This window comes from Sceloporus occidentalis, unplaced genomic scaffold, assembly GCF_023333645.1.
Source record: "Sceloporus occidentalis isolate IW3139 unplaced genomic scaffold, rSceOcc1.0.p SCAF_1, whole genome shotgun sequence".
Taxonomy (NCBI): domain Eukaryota; kingdom Metazoa; phylum Chordata; class Lepidosauria; order Squamata; family Phrynosomatidae; genus Sceloporus; species Sceloporus occidentalis.
Window position 1 is genome coordinate 287,665,261 of NW_028316981.1, and position 18,068 is coordinate 287,683,328.

An 18,068-nucleotide genomic window follows, 5' to 3' on the forward strand; every position below is an offset into this window, starting at 1 on the left:
GAGCAGGCATTTGACCACTGCGCCATGGGCTCCTCTGTGCCTGCCTCCTTTGGGATTCTTCTCCTCTATAGGAAGGGAAAGTGGCATGGGCTGCTCTGCTGCAGTTTCTAGCTCTACAGTGGCCTGCTCCAGTCTATGGACCATGAAGTGAGTTCCGTCTAGGCTGAGGCCTCTCTATGGTGAGGCGGGTGCTTTGCACAGAGAGAGAGAGAGAGAGAGAGAGGAATCCCACACCGGAAGCTCCCGGGCAGCGCGTGGGATCCAGGCTGGGAGCAGCAGCGGCAGCAGCAGCAGCAGCAGCAGAAGCGGCTCTTCCTGTTGATGTTTGGCTGGATGGCGGAGGCAGACCTGGCCTCCATGCTGGCAGCAGGCAGACTTAGGCTGAAACAGCTACAGGTAGAGAGCGGCTTTCACCCATTCCTATTCCACTGGCTTGGTTATTTTGGAGCATTGAGCCTTACAGTCTGTATTTTTGGCTGTGTACCTCTACCATGCTGAGTTTAATGGCACTCTGTTGTTGTTGTTGTTGTCGTTGTTGTTGTGTGTCTTTGAGTCAGAGGAGGTTTGCCATTGCCTCCCCCTGAGGCTGAGAGAGTGTGACTTCTCACTCCAATTATGGCTTCCCTATCATAGGGTTTCCTTGGAAAGATTTACTCAGAGGAGGTTTGCCATTGCCTTCCCCTGAGGCTGAGAGAGCGTGACTTCCCCAAGGTTTCCCATCCTAATTATGGCAACCCTAAGGAGAAGCTGCCATGAGTCTTCTTGGCAAGACCTGTTCAGAGGAGGTTGTCCCATGGCCCTTCTCTCAGGCTGAGAGAGTGTGACTTGCCCAAGGTCACCCAGTGGGTTTTCATGGCTGAGCAGAAGTTCAAACCCTGGTTTCCTAGAATCATTGTCCAGTATTCAAACTGCTGTTCCATGCTGGCTCACACAATGTACCTGCCCATCTTCCAAATGTCTGTGCTAAATTAAGCATGCTCTCTTTTCTGGTATTTTGGCTGAATGTGGTGAAAATATTAAAACAGTTGCGTGGGCCCCTTCTCCCTCTGGAAGAAAACATTATTGCTATTATGGTGGTTCTTAAAGCACCTTGACTCTCCCTTATCTGAAATGCATGGGACCAGAGGTATGTGGGATTTCACATGATTTTGGAATATTTGTTTTTGCATGTACACAAAATTAATTCCTGTTTCAGATACCGCAGAGCATGGTGAAGTGGCTCAGCCATGAACCCCACTGAGGGACCTTGGGCACGTTACATGCTCTCAGCCTCAGAGGACAGCCATGGGAAACCTCCTCTGAACAAGTCTTGCCAAGAAAAACCCATGATACAAGTTTGCCTTAGGGTTGCCATTACACCAGTTGAAGTTGCTGTGAAATAACACTGTTGTATAATGGGTTAATTGCTTTCAGAACGTTAACAGAGTTTAACTGCAGAAAACAGCATCTTTCCCTTTCTCCTTTCAGCCAAAATGGACCAATAGGAAATACTTAAAAATATTGTGAGTAATTTAGTAAGATCTGTGAAGAATGATAATGGTATTATTTCCCCCAAAACCAGATCTCAAGTCATGGTCAAGCAAAATATATCTGAAACAGAGAAAAGATTCATATTAAAACTCCTCAATAAGATTAAAAACAATTCAAGCACACAGCTAAAAACAACAAAAATCAGTTTTCAGCAGTACAGCTAAATTATAAGTTTGTGCTATCAGTTTATTTTGAAATACCAATATCGTTAATCTCTCCACACTGAGAAACTTGAAGTTTTTAAAAAGGCACTTCTTGGTCATAGACATGATTAGGCCTGAACATTAAAGTGAGAATAGTTCAACTCCAAGCCGTTGTATTCCCCATCACCATGTATTTATATGACAGCTGGACAGTGAATAAAGTGGATAGAAAGAAAATCAGTTCATTTCAGATGTGGTTCTGGACAAGAGTGCTGAGGTTCCTGCGGACAGCCAAGAACACAAACTAATGGGAACTAGAACAGGTCAAGCCAGAAATTTCCATGGAAGACAAGATGACAAATTGAGACTGTCGTACTTTGGCCACTTCATGGGAGCAGCAGGTTTTGTACATTAGATTATGTTTAGGACCACCATTGTCCTATCAGTGTTGTTTGTTGTGGTTAGCTGCCTTTGAATCGATCTCGACTCATGACAGCCCTGTGGATGAGACATCTCCAAGACCTCTTGTCCTCCACTGCTCTCTCGCTCAGGTCCTCCAGGTTCACATCTGTAGTCTTCCTAATTGAGTAACCATCTAAGATGTGGTCTTCTTCTCTTTCTACACCCATCTACCTTTCCCAGCATTATGGTCTTTTCTAGTGAATCATGCCTTTTCTTATTTGTTGCTGAAGAAGGAAAGAGTTATAAGGGGTAGCCATGCCCTAGAGTATTTTGTAGAAAGTCAGAGTTTTGGGGTAAAGACAATGGTCAGATGTTTGGGAAGGGGACACTCATCTCAAGGTGGGCCTTAATGATCTGGATGGTCTATGACTTATTTTGGGCTGCCAGCACCTAGTTCATATGTAACTGGGGTGGCATGTGTGAAAGTACCCCCAGAATGCTGAAGCATTGGTGGGGATAGTCTTCTAGCAGTAGAAATAAGTGATTTAGACTCTGGAGAGCAAAAGTGTGAGAACTTCCAATTATTCAGGCTTCTTGTACTCCACCCATTCACAATAGTGTTGAGTCAAGCAGCAACTTTGGCCCCTTGAAACAGCTGAGTGTAAGATTTGTTCAAACGGAAATGTTGACATCAGCTTTTTAAACTATTATGACTAAACGTTTAAATTCTATAGTGGTAAATGGATACTGAGGCCCTGTCTGCGCAGGCAAATAAAATGTTCTCCCCCTGTTCCCATGGCAATGAGTCCAGATGATACAAGGCCCAAACCATGTATCTGGTATGAAATGTCCAGACAATGTCCAGTCAGTTCAGCACCAAACCTGCAGTATACTCCCATTAGAATATTAGATCTGAAGCCTGCCATTGTGATGCTAGGAGGCTGTTTACAACACATCCCACTGTGCTGTCTGCTGCCACCTCAGTTAATTGTTTGCTCTGCAGTCAGAGTGAGGCGTGAAGCCATGTGATAGATTCTGAGTGCCTCATTCTGACCTCAGAGTGAGCGATGCGCTGCCACGTTGGTGGGCAGCAAAGCAGGACATGCATGCACACAGCCACCTGGCATTGCAACTGAGAGTCCTAGGTAATGTTGGGAAGTCAGGGCAGGTCCAGGGCCAGAATACTCTGGGCTGCTTCTGGAGCATTGGACTATGAATCAGGATTATGACCAGGGTTCAAATCCTCACTCAAGCATGAAAACCCACTATGTGACCTTTGTCTCAGCCTCAGAGGATGGCAGTGGTAAACCTCCTCAGAAGAAACCTGCCAAGAAAACCCTGTGATAGAATCACTTGTGTTTTCCTATAAGTCAAAAATGACTTGGAGGCACACAACAACAGTCAACAGGAGACTAGAACCCTTTTTGAAATTAATGTTATTTTTTAAAACAACAACAACAGCCCATAGTGTGATCAACAACAACCCAACCAGATATCAGTACCTGGATTTGAGCTTGTCACTTATATGTAAAAGTATAGCAAACCTGAGACTACATAGATTCCCTTTGGCTACACACCTTTACACAGTAACCTGGAAGTAAGACATGCATTAATACTTGAAGTAGTGCATCCATTTATACCTTAATTTTGTTGCTGTTCAGTGCATTCAGACTGGCTCAAATTTATGGTGACCCTATCAATGGTCTCTTGGCAAGATTTATTTAGAGGAGATTTGTCATTGCCTTCCTCTTAGGCTAAAAGAGTGTGACTTGCCCAACGTCACCCAGTGGGTTCCAGTGAGAAAACAGTGTTTTTAATCCTGATCTAGAGTCCGAGTCCAAATCACTACACCATACTGGCTCTTCATGTCTGAATAACCTTGGGTTAACTTGTGACTAGACATGTACTAGAGTGCCCTGGTAGTTTCTTATTGTCTAAATCCTCAGTAGATAATTGGGATTGTACTGAAAAACAGAACTCCATTCATTTAAACAAAAACTGATAACTTTTGCAACTGAGTCAACACCATTATTTATACTGTTATCTTGTAACTTCCTGCGACTTCCTGAGTTCTTCCTACTGATTTAATCAGCTTGTTTATTATGTTTTTCTTCTCAGTGAAAACATGCTGTGCCTTTTTCTACTCTGGGACATGGATTTATGTGTCTAGTCATCCAGCAGTGTTTTAAAAACAGGCATTTACATCCTAACCGCTTCATATAGTGAGTATGATTCCCCCCCCCCCCACACACACACACTGATGAGCAACATTAAATTTAACATGTTTCCCTCTCTCCAGGTCATTGTGACTTATATCTTTGAACATTTTAAGGCAAAGGAAAGGAGCTAAGAATGAAGTGGAATCCTGCAAAAAAGAACAGTGAAGTTCAGTTGAAAATAGAATGAAGGTGATCACTGTGCTCTGTAAAAACCTGCTATAGGGGGCTGGGAAATATGAAAGCTTCAGTGCTATGCTGGGCTTAGGCATAAGGTTGTAGACCTCTGTTGACTAAGGCCCATTAAGTTCAAATGGACTTAATAAACATGCATAGGATTTGTGCCGTAAGTGCACAAATGTGCCATAGGTGCATAAATTCCTTGTTCTTATTTTTTAATGAAAAAAGATTCCTTTTTTTACAACCTATCCATTGGCAAGGGATTTTTAATTTTGTATTTATTGAGAGAATATAGATTTACCCTTTTTTAACAAACAAACACAAGCAAGAAGGCCCCAGAGTGTTTTGCATGAGTTACAGAATTATAGAGTTGGAAGTGATATAAACTTTCATTTGGTCCAACTCTGTGCCAATGCAGGAAATCCATAGCTGAAGCATACCTGACAGATGGCCATCAATCTCTGCATAAAAACCTCTAATGAAGAAGTCTATCATGAGGTAGTTTGCTTTAAAGTTAAATAACTCTTACATTCAAGAAGTTCTTCCTAATGATTAGCCAAGATCTTCTTTCTTTTAATTTGAATCAATTTGTTTGGGTCTGGAGTAGCAATAAGCTTGTTCCACATGCCAGCCCTTCAGATGTTTGGAGGCAGTAGTCATAGTACCTCTTAGGCTTCATCTGCACTGCAGAAAGAATCCATAGCTCAGTGCTATGGAATTCTGGGATCTGTAGTTTGTTGTCGCACGAGAATCTTTTAACAGAGAATGCTAAATCGCTCACAGAACTACAACACTGAGCCATGACAAAGTAATGTTACATTAGGTTATTTCTGCAGTGTGGATGCAGCCTTTGTCTTTTCTTCTCCATGCTTAGTGTATCCATTTCTCTCTGACATTCTACACAGGGCTTGGTTTCCAGACCCTTTATGATGTTTGTCAGAGACTATCTCTTCATAATATAAAGCTCAGCTATTATATATTGGAAAGACCAGGAGTAGTAAAGAGGGCAGGCTGTGTAAACAGCAGCAGGTAATTTGAAAGTACACTGTTTCTTAAACACAGGTAAGTTGTCCTATGACCTACCCTAGTTTGTTAGGACATAGGGAAATTGAAGGGAGGAAATAACAAAAGTGCACTCCTAACTTCACAGTGCAATAGCCATATAACAATACACTAGGTCTCTTGGTTTAATAAACCCCAATATGAATGTCCTGGCTGTTGCAGGAAATTTGCATCCATTTTTGTTTAAGTGGGTAAACAAAGAGAAGGGGAAAAGTATGTATGACACCTGAACTCAAAATTGTGGTTTACTGTATCCAAACAAGCCAATATTATTAACCAAATTTAAATCAGTGAATTGATTTACAAATCCTGGTTTAGTCACATTCAACTGTGGACTTCATGCAAAGGTTTCCCCTTGCTGGTTGCTTGGTTTTGCTAGCGAAGCAAATTTAGAATGAATATGCTGCATGTACAAGCACATAGTTAGTTCAAATCATGTCTTATTAAGCCAGTATTCCTTGTTTATTGTTACCTGCAAAAGTTTACAAAGGGCCCTATTTTTGAATAAAAGTGCTTAAGGGGAGATCTCAGGTGAGATGTTGGGCACAGTTTCTATTCCTAGTCACAGAGCGGTTGTGTGACTATATCTAGAATTGGTTTAAAGTGCTAGTGATAGTTTTTTAAAATTCAGCCTCACATGCGAATAGATTCTAGATATTGGTTGGAATTATAAGAAAAGAGCTAATACCACTAGCCCATTACCACTTATTATTATTATTATTAACCTTTATTTATAAAGCGCTGTAAATTTACACAGCGCTGTACATACAATCTTTTTAATTGGACAGATCCATGCCCTCAGGCTTGCTCAAGATATGCTATGAGACATTAAAAAAAGATAAAGTTATTATTTAAAGCATTAGTTAATTTCTCTCCTGGTTGGTATTTATCTTTCTTGTACCTCTATCTTTTGAAAAAAACTTATTTTAAAAATCCAACCATTTCAGAGAATAAAACTGAGGAAATAGCATTCGTTGTCAAAAACCCCATTTCCTGTTATTAGCAAATGTTTGGCTTTGCCAAGAAATACCCTTTAAAGGAAATTTAATGATGGTAGCTCAATGATTTGTCTGTTTCATTTTTAAAGGTTAAAATAACACCAAATTAGATAGAAAATCATGGAGGAAGATATTAAACCGCTTCTCATCCCTGTTGGAGGTGATGAAAATGATGTCGGAGTCCTGAACATTCAGTTCAATCCAGAAGATCTTAAGTGCAAAAGGTGAGGACAACTGTTTACCTATATACTGTATATACTTGTGTATAAGTCTAGAAATTTTAGTCAAAAAATGACCCCAAAAACCTGGGTCGACTTATCCACGAGTCAATATAAGTACTGTAGTTTAATTCTTATACATATAAAAAAGGAACCACTCCCTTTCTCTGAATAGAGAGATAAAAGGTGAGAGCGTATTCCATCCTGGGAGCACCAAAAAGAAGCATGGATCTTCTCTATTCTATCACCCATCCAGCCTTTAGTATGAACACAAACAGTTATGCCTGCCAGAAGTTTCTTTGGCATCATTTTCCTTTGCATCATTCTGTACATCCTTTGTTACATGCTCCTAAGTTTTACCCTCGACTTATCCATGGGTCATATCAAAATTCATAATTTTGGCCCCAAAACCTGTCCTCAACTTATACATGAGGTCAACTTATAGTCAAGTATATACGGTACCTGATAACAGTATGGACAGGTTTCTACTATAAGTTTTTGTCAGATTTTTGCACTGGTTTTGTATTATCTTAATCATAATGCTCTTTCTTTCCATTCATCTTTTCAAGTCACAGGAACTCACCTCTAATGCTGTTTATACAATGGCAATAACAGTTGTATAGCAGCAGGATTTTTTTCCGTATTTGTGTAAAACAAGAATGAAAAATCACAGCAGATTTTACAGTTCCCAGAGGCTCCAAAAGTGGGAGGGATATCCTCTATTGGAGAGGGGAAAATGTTTGTGTTGTTGTTTAAAAGATTGTGCTTTTAGAGAGAACAATTCTCTCCACTTTATTTTAGCCCAAATCTATTTTGCTTTTTAAAAAAAATGCAGAGCCCCCCACCCCCTCAGGAAGTGACATTCTGGTCCCTTCCAATTTCATTTTGTAGTCCAGAGTATGTGGAGGCCAAAAACTTCCTAATCCTGCCTTAAACACCTCCTCTTAAAAATTACTACAGAGCATAGAATAATAGAGTTGGAAGAGACCACAAGGGCCATCCAGTTTTGACAAAATTAATCTAATTTCCCCATATGCCCTAGTGTGAAAAATGCAGTGTATTAAACAAAAAACATTCTTGATGCTAGATATAGTGGTGGAAATGTTATTGTCCTGAAATCCTAATTAGGAATATGCATGCAGACCTAGCACAAATTTACATGTGTTTGTAACTGACTGCAGCATCTACGAGTGACTTACATGATTGCATAAAATAGTTGTCTCAGGGGAAGAGCCACAAAATAGGCTTTGATTTCACTTCAAGAGCTAGGAAAGGTTGCTTTGGGGTCTACAGCTTCCAGAATTCCCTGGCCAGTATGCCCATTTGGGAATTGTAGTCCCCCAAAAGTACATCTCTCAAGCTCAAAACAGTTGTGATGCATTAGTTTATGCACATGCATGTGTGACTCAGCTCTAGAATGCAGCAGAGCAAAACGGTGGGTTAGGCAAGTAAGACTATTAATGAGCAGTACTTAATGAGATACATGGCTGTGCAAAATCTTTAGGAAGTCTATCCTGACTGGTCTCATTTGGAAATGCTTGTTGGAGTGTTGTATATGCTTAAGAAAGAACTTGCTGGATATTAAAGAATGTGAAGTCAACAAACTAGTGGAAGTCCTTTGGACAGTTGTTCCTTGTTTTGGAAGGCCTTCAAGATAATGTTTGTGCAACTGTATATGTTACGCTGACCTCTTAGTTTCCTTAAACATGTGATTCTGAAGGACAGCTTTACTGGAATTTGATTAGCCAGAAAAATGTTTGAGTATTAATTCTGTACTCCCCAGTCCAAACAAAGGCACGGGGAATGTTTTTCAGGGCTTTTCTGCTGGTTCCACACAATCAGTAACACAACCCCACAGAAAAGTTATCTTTTCAATAAAACAAACAAACTAAAGCAGGTGGGCACTTGTGACCTCCAGATCTTTTTGGACTGCATCTCCCATAATCTGTTACCACTGGCTGTGCTACCTAAGACTAATGGGAATTGCAGGCCAAAAACAACACCTGGATGACCACATGTTCCCCACTCCTACTCTGGAGACTCAGGAGGTCAACTTCAGTGTTCTTTGTGATCTTCTCTTGCTGTGGTGAAATGCTTTTAAATGCTTTGCTTTAATTGTTTAAACATTTTAACATTTGTTTTGGTTTAAACAGTTAAACATTTGTTTAATTGAAACTCTATGTTCTAATTGTTTTGTTGTTTTTATTGACCTTCAGATATAGGGCAGTTTAGAAATATTTTAATATTAAAGCTAATTTTAAACATTTTACTTGCTACAATTGTTGAGGTTTTCAGCTAGGTCCACAGTCTGTTGCGGTTTTAGTCTAATAGGAAAAGGATCTGGAAATGTTAAACAGGACCAAGTGTACAACAGAGACAGTCTCAAGATGTACAAAATGATTTTTGGGTTTGTTTGTTTTTAAAAACCCAATGCATTTTGGAAATACCTGGTCAGGAAATATTTATAAGTTCTTTTTCAGGGCAGGGGGAACAATTTGAAAAATCTTCCTGTAGTGATTTAAAGAAAATGTATCTCCAAATTTGATAAATAAGTATTAGACTAGTTTTGGCAATGTGTGGCCTTCCATACGAGATGGTATTGCTATTCACAGCTTTCTACACCATTGTTTATACTGGCTAAAGCTGATGAAAGTTGCAGTTCAGCAACATTTGGAGGATCATAGTTTGCCTGCCTATGCTAAACAAAATCATGAAGAAGTAGTTTTTAGATAAGTACATGGAACGTCCAGGTTCAAGGGCAGTATGCTGTTGAAAACTAATTCCTGGGGGAAAACAGCAGGAAAGGTCTCTTGTGTGAAAGCCTTGCTTGTACACTTCCGAAAGTTCAATAATCTCTTGGCTATTGTGGGAATCAGAATGCTAAATGATAAGCCTTTTGGTTAGGCCCAGCAGGCTTCTTCCTCTATTGTTGGTTTTGGGATATATATGTTTCCCGTAATTTGACCTCATTTTTTGTACGGAATGACTCATCTACCATGTGATCAAAATAGATGAGGTAAACATGTGAACTTTGCCAAAACACCTTTCTCAACTCCTTTTGGTCTTGTAGGAGGTTGCTTGCAGGTGAATGCTGGTCAAGGTGCACTGAAGAGGTCAACAAATATGAGGCTGCAAGCTTTGCTGAAGGACTGAAGGAAAAGGCAAAATGTTTAATTTACTCAAACTGACCAGGGGGAGTCTTCTATAGATCTCTGCCTGAGAATTCTAAATACCCCTCCTTAAAACTGCAAATCCCAGAATGCAACAGGAGGCAGCTAGAGCAGTCAAAGTGGAATAGTAGCACTATAAGAGTATAGTGTGATAAACATCATTGCCTCCTGGGTAACTAGTAGCTTCTTACCATATTTGTCATTATAAAATGTAAATAGATGACAGTTTTGTTGTTAACTACCCTCAAGTGGACCCCGATTTATGGCAACCCCTTGGATGAGACATCTCCAAGACCCCTTATCCTCCACTGCTTTGCTTAGGTCCTGCAAATTCAGATCCGTGTCCTCCCTATTTGAGTCTCTCCATCTAGCGTGCAGTCTTTTCTTTATGCTACCTTTCCTAGTGCCTTTTTGTGATATGGCCGAAGTACGACAGCCTTGGTTTGATCATCTTGGCTTCCAGGGAGACGTCAGGCGTGATCTGTTCTAGGACCAAGTGGTTTGTCGTTTTGGCCATCCACAGTATTTTCAGCACTCTTCTCCAGCACAAACATCTCAAATGAACTGATTTTCTTCCTATCTGCTTTCTTTACTGACCACTTCCCACATCTGTACATGGTGATTGATATCCCTTTAAAAAAAACAACCTGCTATTTATTACATAATCAACGTCTGTTGTTTGTCTTCTGTTAATGAAGAGCTGTTGACTTTTTGTTTTTTTAGGCCATTTCATGTAGAACCTACAAATATTGTTAGTGTGAATGATGACATACAGAGAGTTACAGCTGAAGCTTCAGCAATGAATAAGCGGATTCACTACTACAGTAGACTGTCTTCACCTTCAGACAGAGCATTGGTGAGAAAAGGTTGCATTGTAGTGAAATGGATTAACAGAGGGTTGTCATTGTCTCATTGTTCTAGATTCTGAAGTGGCTGCTGCAGGGAACAAAATGACTATAAATCTATAAAGGGTTTCTTTCTTGCTTTAAAATTAGATGACAAGTGCTTGTAATTTAAAATTCTGGAAAACTGAAGTTCCTGAGATTAAAGATAGATACATTTTTTAGCCAGACCTGAATGAAAAGAGTGTCTTGTCTCAATACCAAAAGGGAATTCCACATCAGGACACCACAACCCAAGCTTCTGTTTGAGTAGTCCCACAAGTCTTGTTATTCCAGGGTACCAAATTCTATCCTAGAACCTGGATAGATAGGTACTAGAAAAGACAGTACCTGAAGTAGAATTTAATCAGAGCCAGGACTGAGAAATCCCCATACCTATTTTCAGTGTTTGACATTAGCCTTGGAATGTGAGAAGTAGTAATAAAAAAGTGGTTCATTCTAAGGGGCCATTCATACTACGGAAATAAATTGGTTTTGAACCGGTTTATTTCCATGATGTTCACGCTTGTCCTGACTGCAGTTAATGCTGTTTGTGGGGAGGCAGCCAAAAAGCCCACTTAAATCAATGCTTTTGGCACTGGACCCCTTAGCGATTCTTTTTTTAAGAGCTACAACAATCTGCATCTTTGGTAGTGTGAGTATGCTACTGAATTGATTGGGATCACACTACATTGTTCCAGAAAATGGAGACACCTCCATTTTAAATTGATATGGTGGCAAATGTGAATGGCAGCAGGGTTAAAATGGCACGAAGATATTTGATTGCGGTAAGCGTAGTGGGATGACTGAATCAGTTCTGGATCGGCATAGGGATGTGAATTTCTTTGTTCAAAAAAGTAAGTGTGAATGACCCCTAAGCATCCTCAGAATATATTTCTGTCACTCTTGAATAACTGACAAAACTTCCAATGTCTAGGCTTATGAATAAATATTGCACTGGAATATGGCGAACACTTTCTGTTTTCATCTTTTGTTAGGTAGCTCCTGATCATGTACTTCCTGCTCCAGAAGAAATCTATGTGTATAGTCCTTTGGGAACAGCTTTCAAAATAGATGGTTGTCCTGATGGCTGTGGCAAAAACTCAAGCCTGGTAACAATGTATGTGAAGGCATTTTCTTGCATGGCTAACATTGTTTTAGAATTTGTCTTTTATAAATTCATGATACAAAATAATAAATATTATTATTTTTTTTTAAAAAAGAGCATCTTCAAATAATGGTAAGATTTTTAATGATATTTTTATGTGCTGTTTCCCTTCTCAGATTTATGATCTGGAATACCATGATGGGCACATCTATATTAAGTATTCCCTGGGGAATAAAGCAGGTATGGCAGTTGTATGTGTGTGCATGTAAGGAAAAATATTTGCATAAGTCTTCCATCAACATCAGAGCTTATTAATGCATTTGATTTTAAAAACTTGTTTTTTAAAAACAGGCAGGATTTACTACTGGAATAATTATTATTCTGCTAATGGGCATCTTGACACTATACTGCTGCTATAGAGTTGTGAAGTCAAGGACAATGATACGTGAGTATGTGTTTCAGTAGCATATGTGGTTCTGCTATTTGGAACTGTGGTGATTTTGCATTAAAATGAGGCACAGGTTTTGCCTCCCATCCTTCAGAACTGGAAGTGGGCACCCAGCTGTGTCCTGTTCTGATTTTTCCTGTTGGGAGAACTGTGGTAAATGGAAATGATTGCTCTAACCTTTCTGTCACTAATTGTGGCGCTCTTGTTCAAACTCACTAAATTAAGAGGGAATTTGTTTGTTCTAAAGGGCACTTGGATGAGAATACCCTCACATCTGGAACTTGACCTGGCAATGAGTAAAGTCGGAGCATATGACTAAAACAAGTGGGGCACTGAGGAATATGTACATTTAATGTAGAGGCAAGCAGTTTTGGTGCGCTCATGGGCCAATTTTCCTCCCAAGAACACATCACTCTATTGTTGATCTGCTGCCACAATTTGTAGCAAACTGCTCTACCAAATTTCAGCATATTCAAATAATTCCTTAGAACATGTGGAATATGCTTGTATTTAAATATTTTTGTGGGGCTTGTCCCCAGATTTTGGAGGTTAATTGCAAGAAGACATTTAAAACAGCTGCTCTCTCTTTTTAAAAATTTAAATAGAATGGGCTTTTTTTACACCAAATCTCTGTACCATGGTTTGGTACAAAACATTCAAAACAGAAAAAATTGCATGTGTGGTCTATGGGCTATGTACATCACAGGTGGCTGAAACTGGAGAAATTAATTTTAATCTTGCTGAAGAAAATAGGACTAAATTATATAGAATTCATTCAGTTTAAGCTGCACATAGACATCTCTATTCTGTTCATGAAAACTCCATTCAAATATTTATTTTAATTTATGGACATTACTTAATTACCATATATACTCAACTATAAGTCTACCTCATGTATAAGCCGAGGCCAGGTTTTGTGGGCAAAATTATGAATTTTGCCATGACCCATGGATAGGTTGAGGGTAAAACTTCCTAGGAAAAGAGCAGGATACAAATAAATATAATAAATAAATAAACAATAAAAATTGATGGCTCCTTTAGTGTATGTATGTGTGCTTATGGTAAGAGAGACTCTCATTGAGGCTTTTTGCTTCATCATTTCAACTTTTGTTTCAGCCAGACGCGCAGGCGGGAGATGAACTCTTAAACAAATAGCAATATCAGTCAATCACCCCGGACTCTTTCTGCTTGGCTCCAGAGAGAAATAAACTCCTCTCTGCATTGCATGGGGAAATCTGAAAAAGCTGCTATCACATTGCCATAGTGACCCGTAAATAAGTCGACCTGGGATTTTGGGGTCAATTTTTGGGCATACATTTTTAGACTTATAGATGAGTATATGCAAAGCTCCCTTTAAGGTTCTATGGTTTTTACTCTATTATTAGTATAGAGGTAATCAGTTTGTCATAATCTCTTCATTTAGTTACCTTAATATTTTATGCTTATCAGTCTTGTGAAGACCTGAAACTCACTGCAATTAGCACAGAATTAAATCAGTGAGCCCTGGTATTAACCTTTCTTCTTACTGATGTCTCTTGTGTTTACAGCTTTAGTAGATACCGCAACTTGGGAATTCCCAGATGTTTGCAAGTATTATTTTGGATCTTTTGGACAATGGTCTAGTCTTTTATTTTCAATGGTGTCTCTTATTGGAGCCATGGTGGTTTACTGGGTCCTCATGTCTAATTTCCTTTTCAACACAGGAAAGTTTATTTATAGTAAGTACATTTTTCCTACCTGACAAATAGATTTAATAGATCTCATTATTGCATCTGCTAGAAATTGTTTCACTTTACCCTTTCATGAATCTGAGGAAGTAGACTCAAGTTTACAAAAGCTCATGCTAACAACTTCTCTCTTTCAGTTAACCCTTATAAGTAACCCTCAGCTGGATTTCAACAAGTCTAAATAGGCGTGATGGGCTTTAAATACCTTCTTAAGTGGACCACATTGCTGCTTTATTACAATCATAAGAGAGTTAATTTGTTTCAGGTATTTATCCAGCAGATGGCAGTGCAGTGCACAGCAGGGAGAAAGCACAGGCTAGTTCTTCGATTCAAAGGAGCATTTGATCTTCTCTATGTAGCTGTTAGCTACTTTAAATAAAAGCTGGAGAAGTTGTTTTTCTGTAATATTACTACGCTATCTCCCTTGCTGGTTGTGGGGATTTTGGAAGTTGTACCTCCACTCCCCACCCCACATTTGTAAGCTCTGTCCTTGAACTGTCAGAGGTTTCACTATATCTACCTTAGCTTGAGCATGCTTGTTTTTTAGTGGTTACAGGAGTATTATTGGAGATTATAAAATACAAAAGGATTTTGAAGTAAACGTTTACCAAGTGAACAGAGGTTGAGATACAGCCAGAGCCAGGGAGATCAGACAGCTGTTTGTGGCCTGTGGGTCCACTCAGGTTTTGATAAACGCTCCTCTTTTGTCCCATGAAGCTGGTGAACCAGTATAAGAGAGGTGGATTAAGGATCATAAGCCAGAAGCAAATTGTGAGGGCTTTCCCTACACCGCAATTAATGGTGTGTTAAGACAAAGACAAGATATAAAAAAGAGAGAGAGAGAGAGAGAGCTTGAGGAGAAGCTTACCAGTTGGACATAGGTATTTATCCAGCAGATGGCAGTGCAGTAGCTTGAAGAGAGATTTACTAATTGGATATGAATACGCTCTGATCCAAATGCTTGCATTCTGCATAGTGTTTATTTTGTAGAAGCATGTGTAAACAGAGATGCTGCTCTCTGTATTGGGTATTCTGGTAATTTGCTATAGCATTATGTCCACATCTCTTTGAGTCAGATAATACAGCAATATTTATTGCTCAAAACAATAGAACATTTGCCATTGTGATCGAGAGAGCGGTTGCTCTTCAACACCAAGCTGTCTTGGATGAAACCGATTATCTAGATGCATTTCAAACTGGCTTTAGGACAGGATTTGGAGTTGAGACTGCCATGGTTGCTCTGGCTGATGACCTACGTCTGGGCATCGACAGGGGTAGTGTGACCCTGTTGGTGCTTCTGGACCTCTCAGCGGCGTTTGTCACTATAGATCATGACATCCTCTTGAATCGCCTGAGAAGGTTAGGAATAGGAGGCACTGCACTTCAATGGTTCTGTTCCTTCCTTTCGGGCAGATTCCAGAGAGTGGTGCTCGGGGACAGTTGCTCGGCAAGAAAGGAGCTTAATTGTGGCATCCCACAAGGCACCATTCTGTCCCTGATGCTTTTCAACATTTACATGAAGCTGATGGGAGAGATTATCCGGAGGCATGGGGCGGGGTGTTATCAGTACGCTGATGAAACCCAGATATATTTCTCCATGTCCCGGTCTTCAGCTTTGACTTCAGATGGTGTCTTGCCTCTCAATGACTGTCTTAAGGCAGTAATGGATTGAATGAGGGAAAACAAATTGAAGCTGAATCCAGACAAAACGGAGGTACTTACAGTATCAGCTCCGAACTCAGGCATCGGGATACAATCTCCAGTCCTAGAAGGGGTCACATTCTCCTCAAAGGATTGTGTTCGCAGTCAGGGGGTGCTCCTAGATTCATTACTTCACATGACAAATCAGGTGAATGTGACGGTCAGGAGTGCCTGTTATCAGCTCCGGCAGATATACCAGCTGCGTCCTTTCCTGGAAGTCAGGGACCTTGAGACTGTAGTACATGCACCGGTAACCTCACGCCTTGGTCCGGAAACTTCAGTTAGATCAAAACATGGCAGCGAGACTGGTCTCTGGTACATCCAGAAGAGACCATATAACACCGATCTTAAGATCACTTCACTGGCTGCCCATCAGTTTCCAGGCCCAGTACAAGGTGTTGGTTATCACCTTTAAAGCCCTAAATGGCTTGGGTCCAACCTATCTTTGGGACCGCCTCCTTCCATATAATCCTCCCCACACACTTAGATCCTCAGGGAAAAATTTGTCAACGACCTCCCAGAGGAACTTCTCAGCTGTTGCTCCCAGATTGTGGAATGGCCTGCTGGACAAGATCCGTCATACTACCACTCTAAACAGCTTTAAAAGAGCTATAAAGATGGATCTCTTCCAGCAGGCCTTTTCTGAATAGTCTCCAGCTATCAGAAGGAAAATCTAACTGCTGACCTCTGACTTCACCACAGTTATTGTATTGTTTTTAAGTATGTTTTATGTTTTAAATTTTACATTGTTTAATTGTATTTTAAGGGTGGGTGGGTTGAGGGTTCGAACTGTATATTTTAATCTTGTAAGCCGCCTTGAGTGCATTTTGTAGAGAGGCGGGATATAAATATTTTTTTTTTTATTATTATTATTACTTTCAAGACAAACTAGCCTGAAATGTTAGACTTATATGTGTCTGACAGTAAGAGATCCAGTATGGAATAGCTCTAATCAGCTTACATCATCCTAACACCCAGCTGCTTTCTCCTCACTTCACCCTTGCAACTATCTGTTATTCTTCTTGTGTACCTTCAGGTTGTTTCCAACTTACATCAACCCTAAGGTGAACCTACCATGGGTTTTTCTGAGGCTGAGAGTGGATGATTTGCCCAGGTTTCCATGGCCAAACAGAGATTCAGACCTTGATCTCCAGAATCATAGTCCATTGCTCAGAGTACTACGCTATGCTGGCTCTGTCTGTAGCACTCAAAAAGAGCCCTGGAGGATTTTCCAGAGCAGCTTTTGGGAGTATGAGAGTGAGAAGAGATCATCCCCACTAATTCCACTAAGAGAAGTACAGTCAGCCCTCCTCATAGGCAGGCTTGCCTTCCGCGGCTTTGAGCTTATGCGGAAGGCACGCCCCATGGAAATGATGAGGCGCTTACCATACGCGGGGGGCTCCAGAACAGATCCCCCTGCATATAGTGAGAGCGGACTGTAATTTCATCAGTGGAACCACCCTATTGGATAGTTGTCTCTGACAGATGCCTGTACATACAAAAAGGTGCTGATTGTTATTGATCTTTTACCTTCTCGGATAGCTTCCCATGGCTCATTGTTAAATTACACTTTATTTAGGAAAGTTGTTAACCAGTTGTATTGATTCATGATTCCTATACTTTTAAAATCAAAAGGTTTCTTCCCAGGTCTTAGGGAATGTGAATAGACACACCCTATGTGAAGTGGAAGGCTTTCATGGCCGGCATCCATAGTTTTCTGGGCTATGTTTTCTGGGCCACGTTCTGGAAGAGTTTATTCCTGATGTTTCTCCTGCATCTGTGGCTGGCATCTTCAGAGGGTGGTAGCATGGAAGCATGTGGGGTATATATACTTGTGTGACCCTTGGTTGGAAGTGATTTATATGTTAAACTGTGTATTGATCTGTTGTTGAATGGCAAGGCCTCAGGGTGGGAAGATATGCAGGAGAATATGTGTGTCTATTTAATTAGCAATCCATTGTCTGTCAGGAAACCCCCTGATCTGGGATGATGATCATTTGCATGAATTGAATCTTGATTTTGGTGTTCTTCAAGACTGGTAGCCAAACTTTGTTTACTTTCAGTGTTTCTTCTTTCCTGTTGAAGTTGTCCCCATGTTTATGGATTTCAATATCCTCCCTGTGCATTCTGACCTGGTAGTTGCTGGCATGGTCCAGAATTTCAGTGTTTTCAAATAGCATTCTATGTCCAGATTGTTTTATGATGTGTTTTTCTACTGCCAATTTTTCTGGCTGTAGTGTCTGCAGTGTTTCCCATGTTTTTTGATTCGTGCTTGAACATTGTG

At 40.2% G+C, this 18,068-nt stretch overlaps 1 protein-coding gene across 1 annotated transcript in view; it reads left to right on the forward strand.

Annotated features, from left to right (window-relative positions):
• Window positions 1-252: 252 nt before the first annotated feature.
• LOC149324028 (neutral amino acid transporter 9-like) overlaps window positions 253-18,068 on the forward strand; it is a 59,768-nt gene continuing 41,952 nt past the window's right edge. Inside the window, exons 1-8 of the mRNA XM_089495595.1 lie at window positions 253-396; window positions 4,194-4,297; window positions 6,621-6,755; window positions 10,643-10,775; window positions 11,799-11,920; window positions 12,085-12,148; window positions 12,260-12,353; window positions 13,904-14,074. Of these exons, the coding sequence (XP_089351721.1) occupies window positions 6,652-6,755; window positions 10,643-10,775; window positions 11,799-11,920; window positions 12,085-12,148; window positions 12,260-12,353; window positions 13,904-14,074 (688 nt within the window). The 5' untranslated portion in view covers window positions 253-396; window positions 4,194-4,297; window positions 6,621-6,651. The remainder of the gene's footprint in view (window positions 397-4,193; window positions 4,298-6,620; window positions 6,756-10,642; window positions 10,776-11,798; window positions 11,921-12,084; window positions 12,149-12,259; window positions 12,354-13,903; window positions 14,075-18,068) is intronic.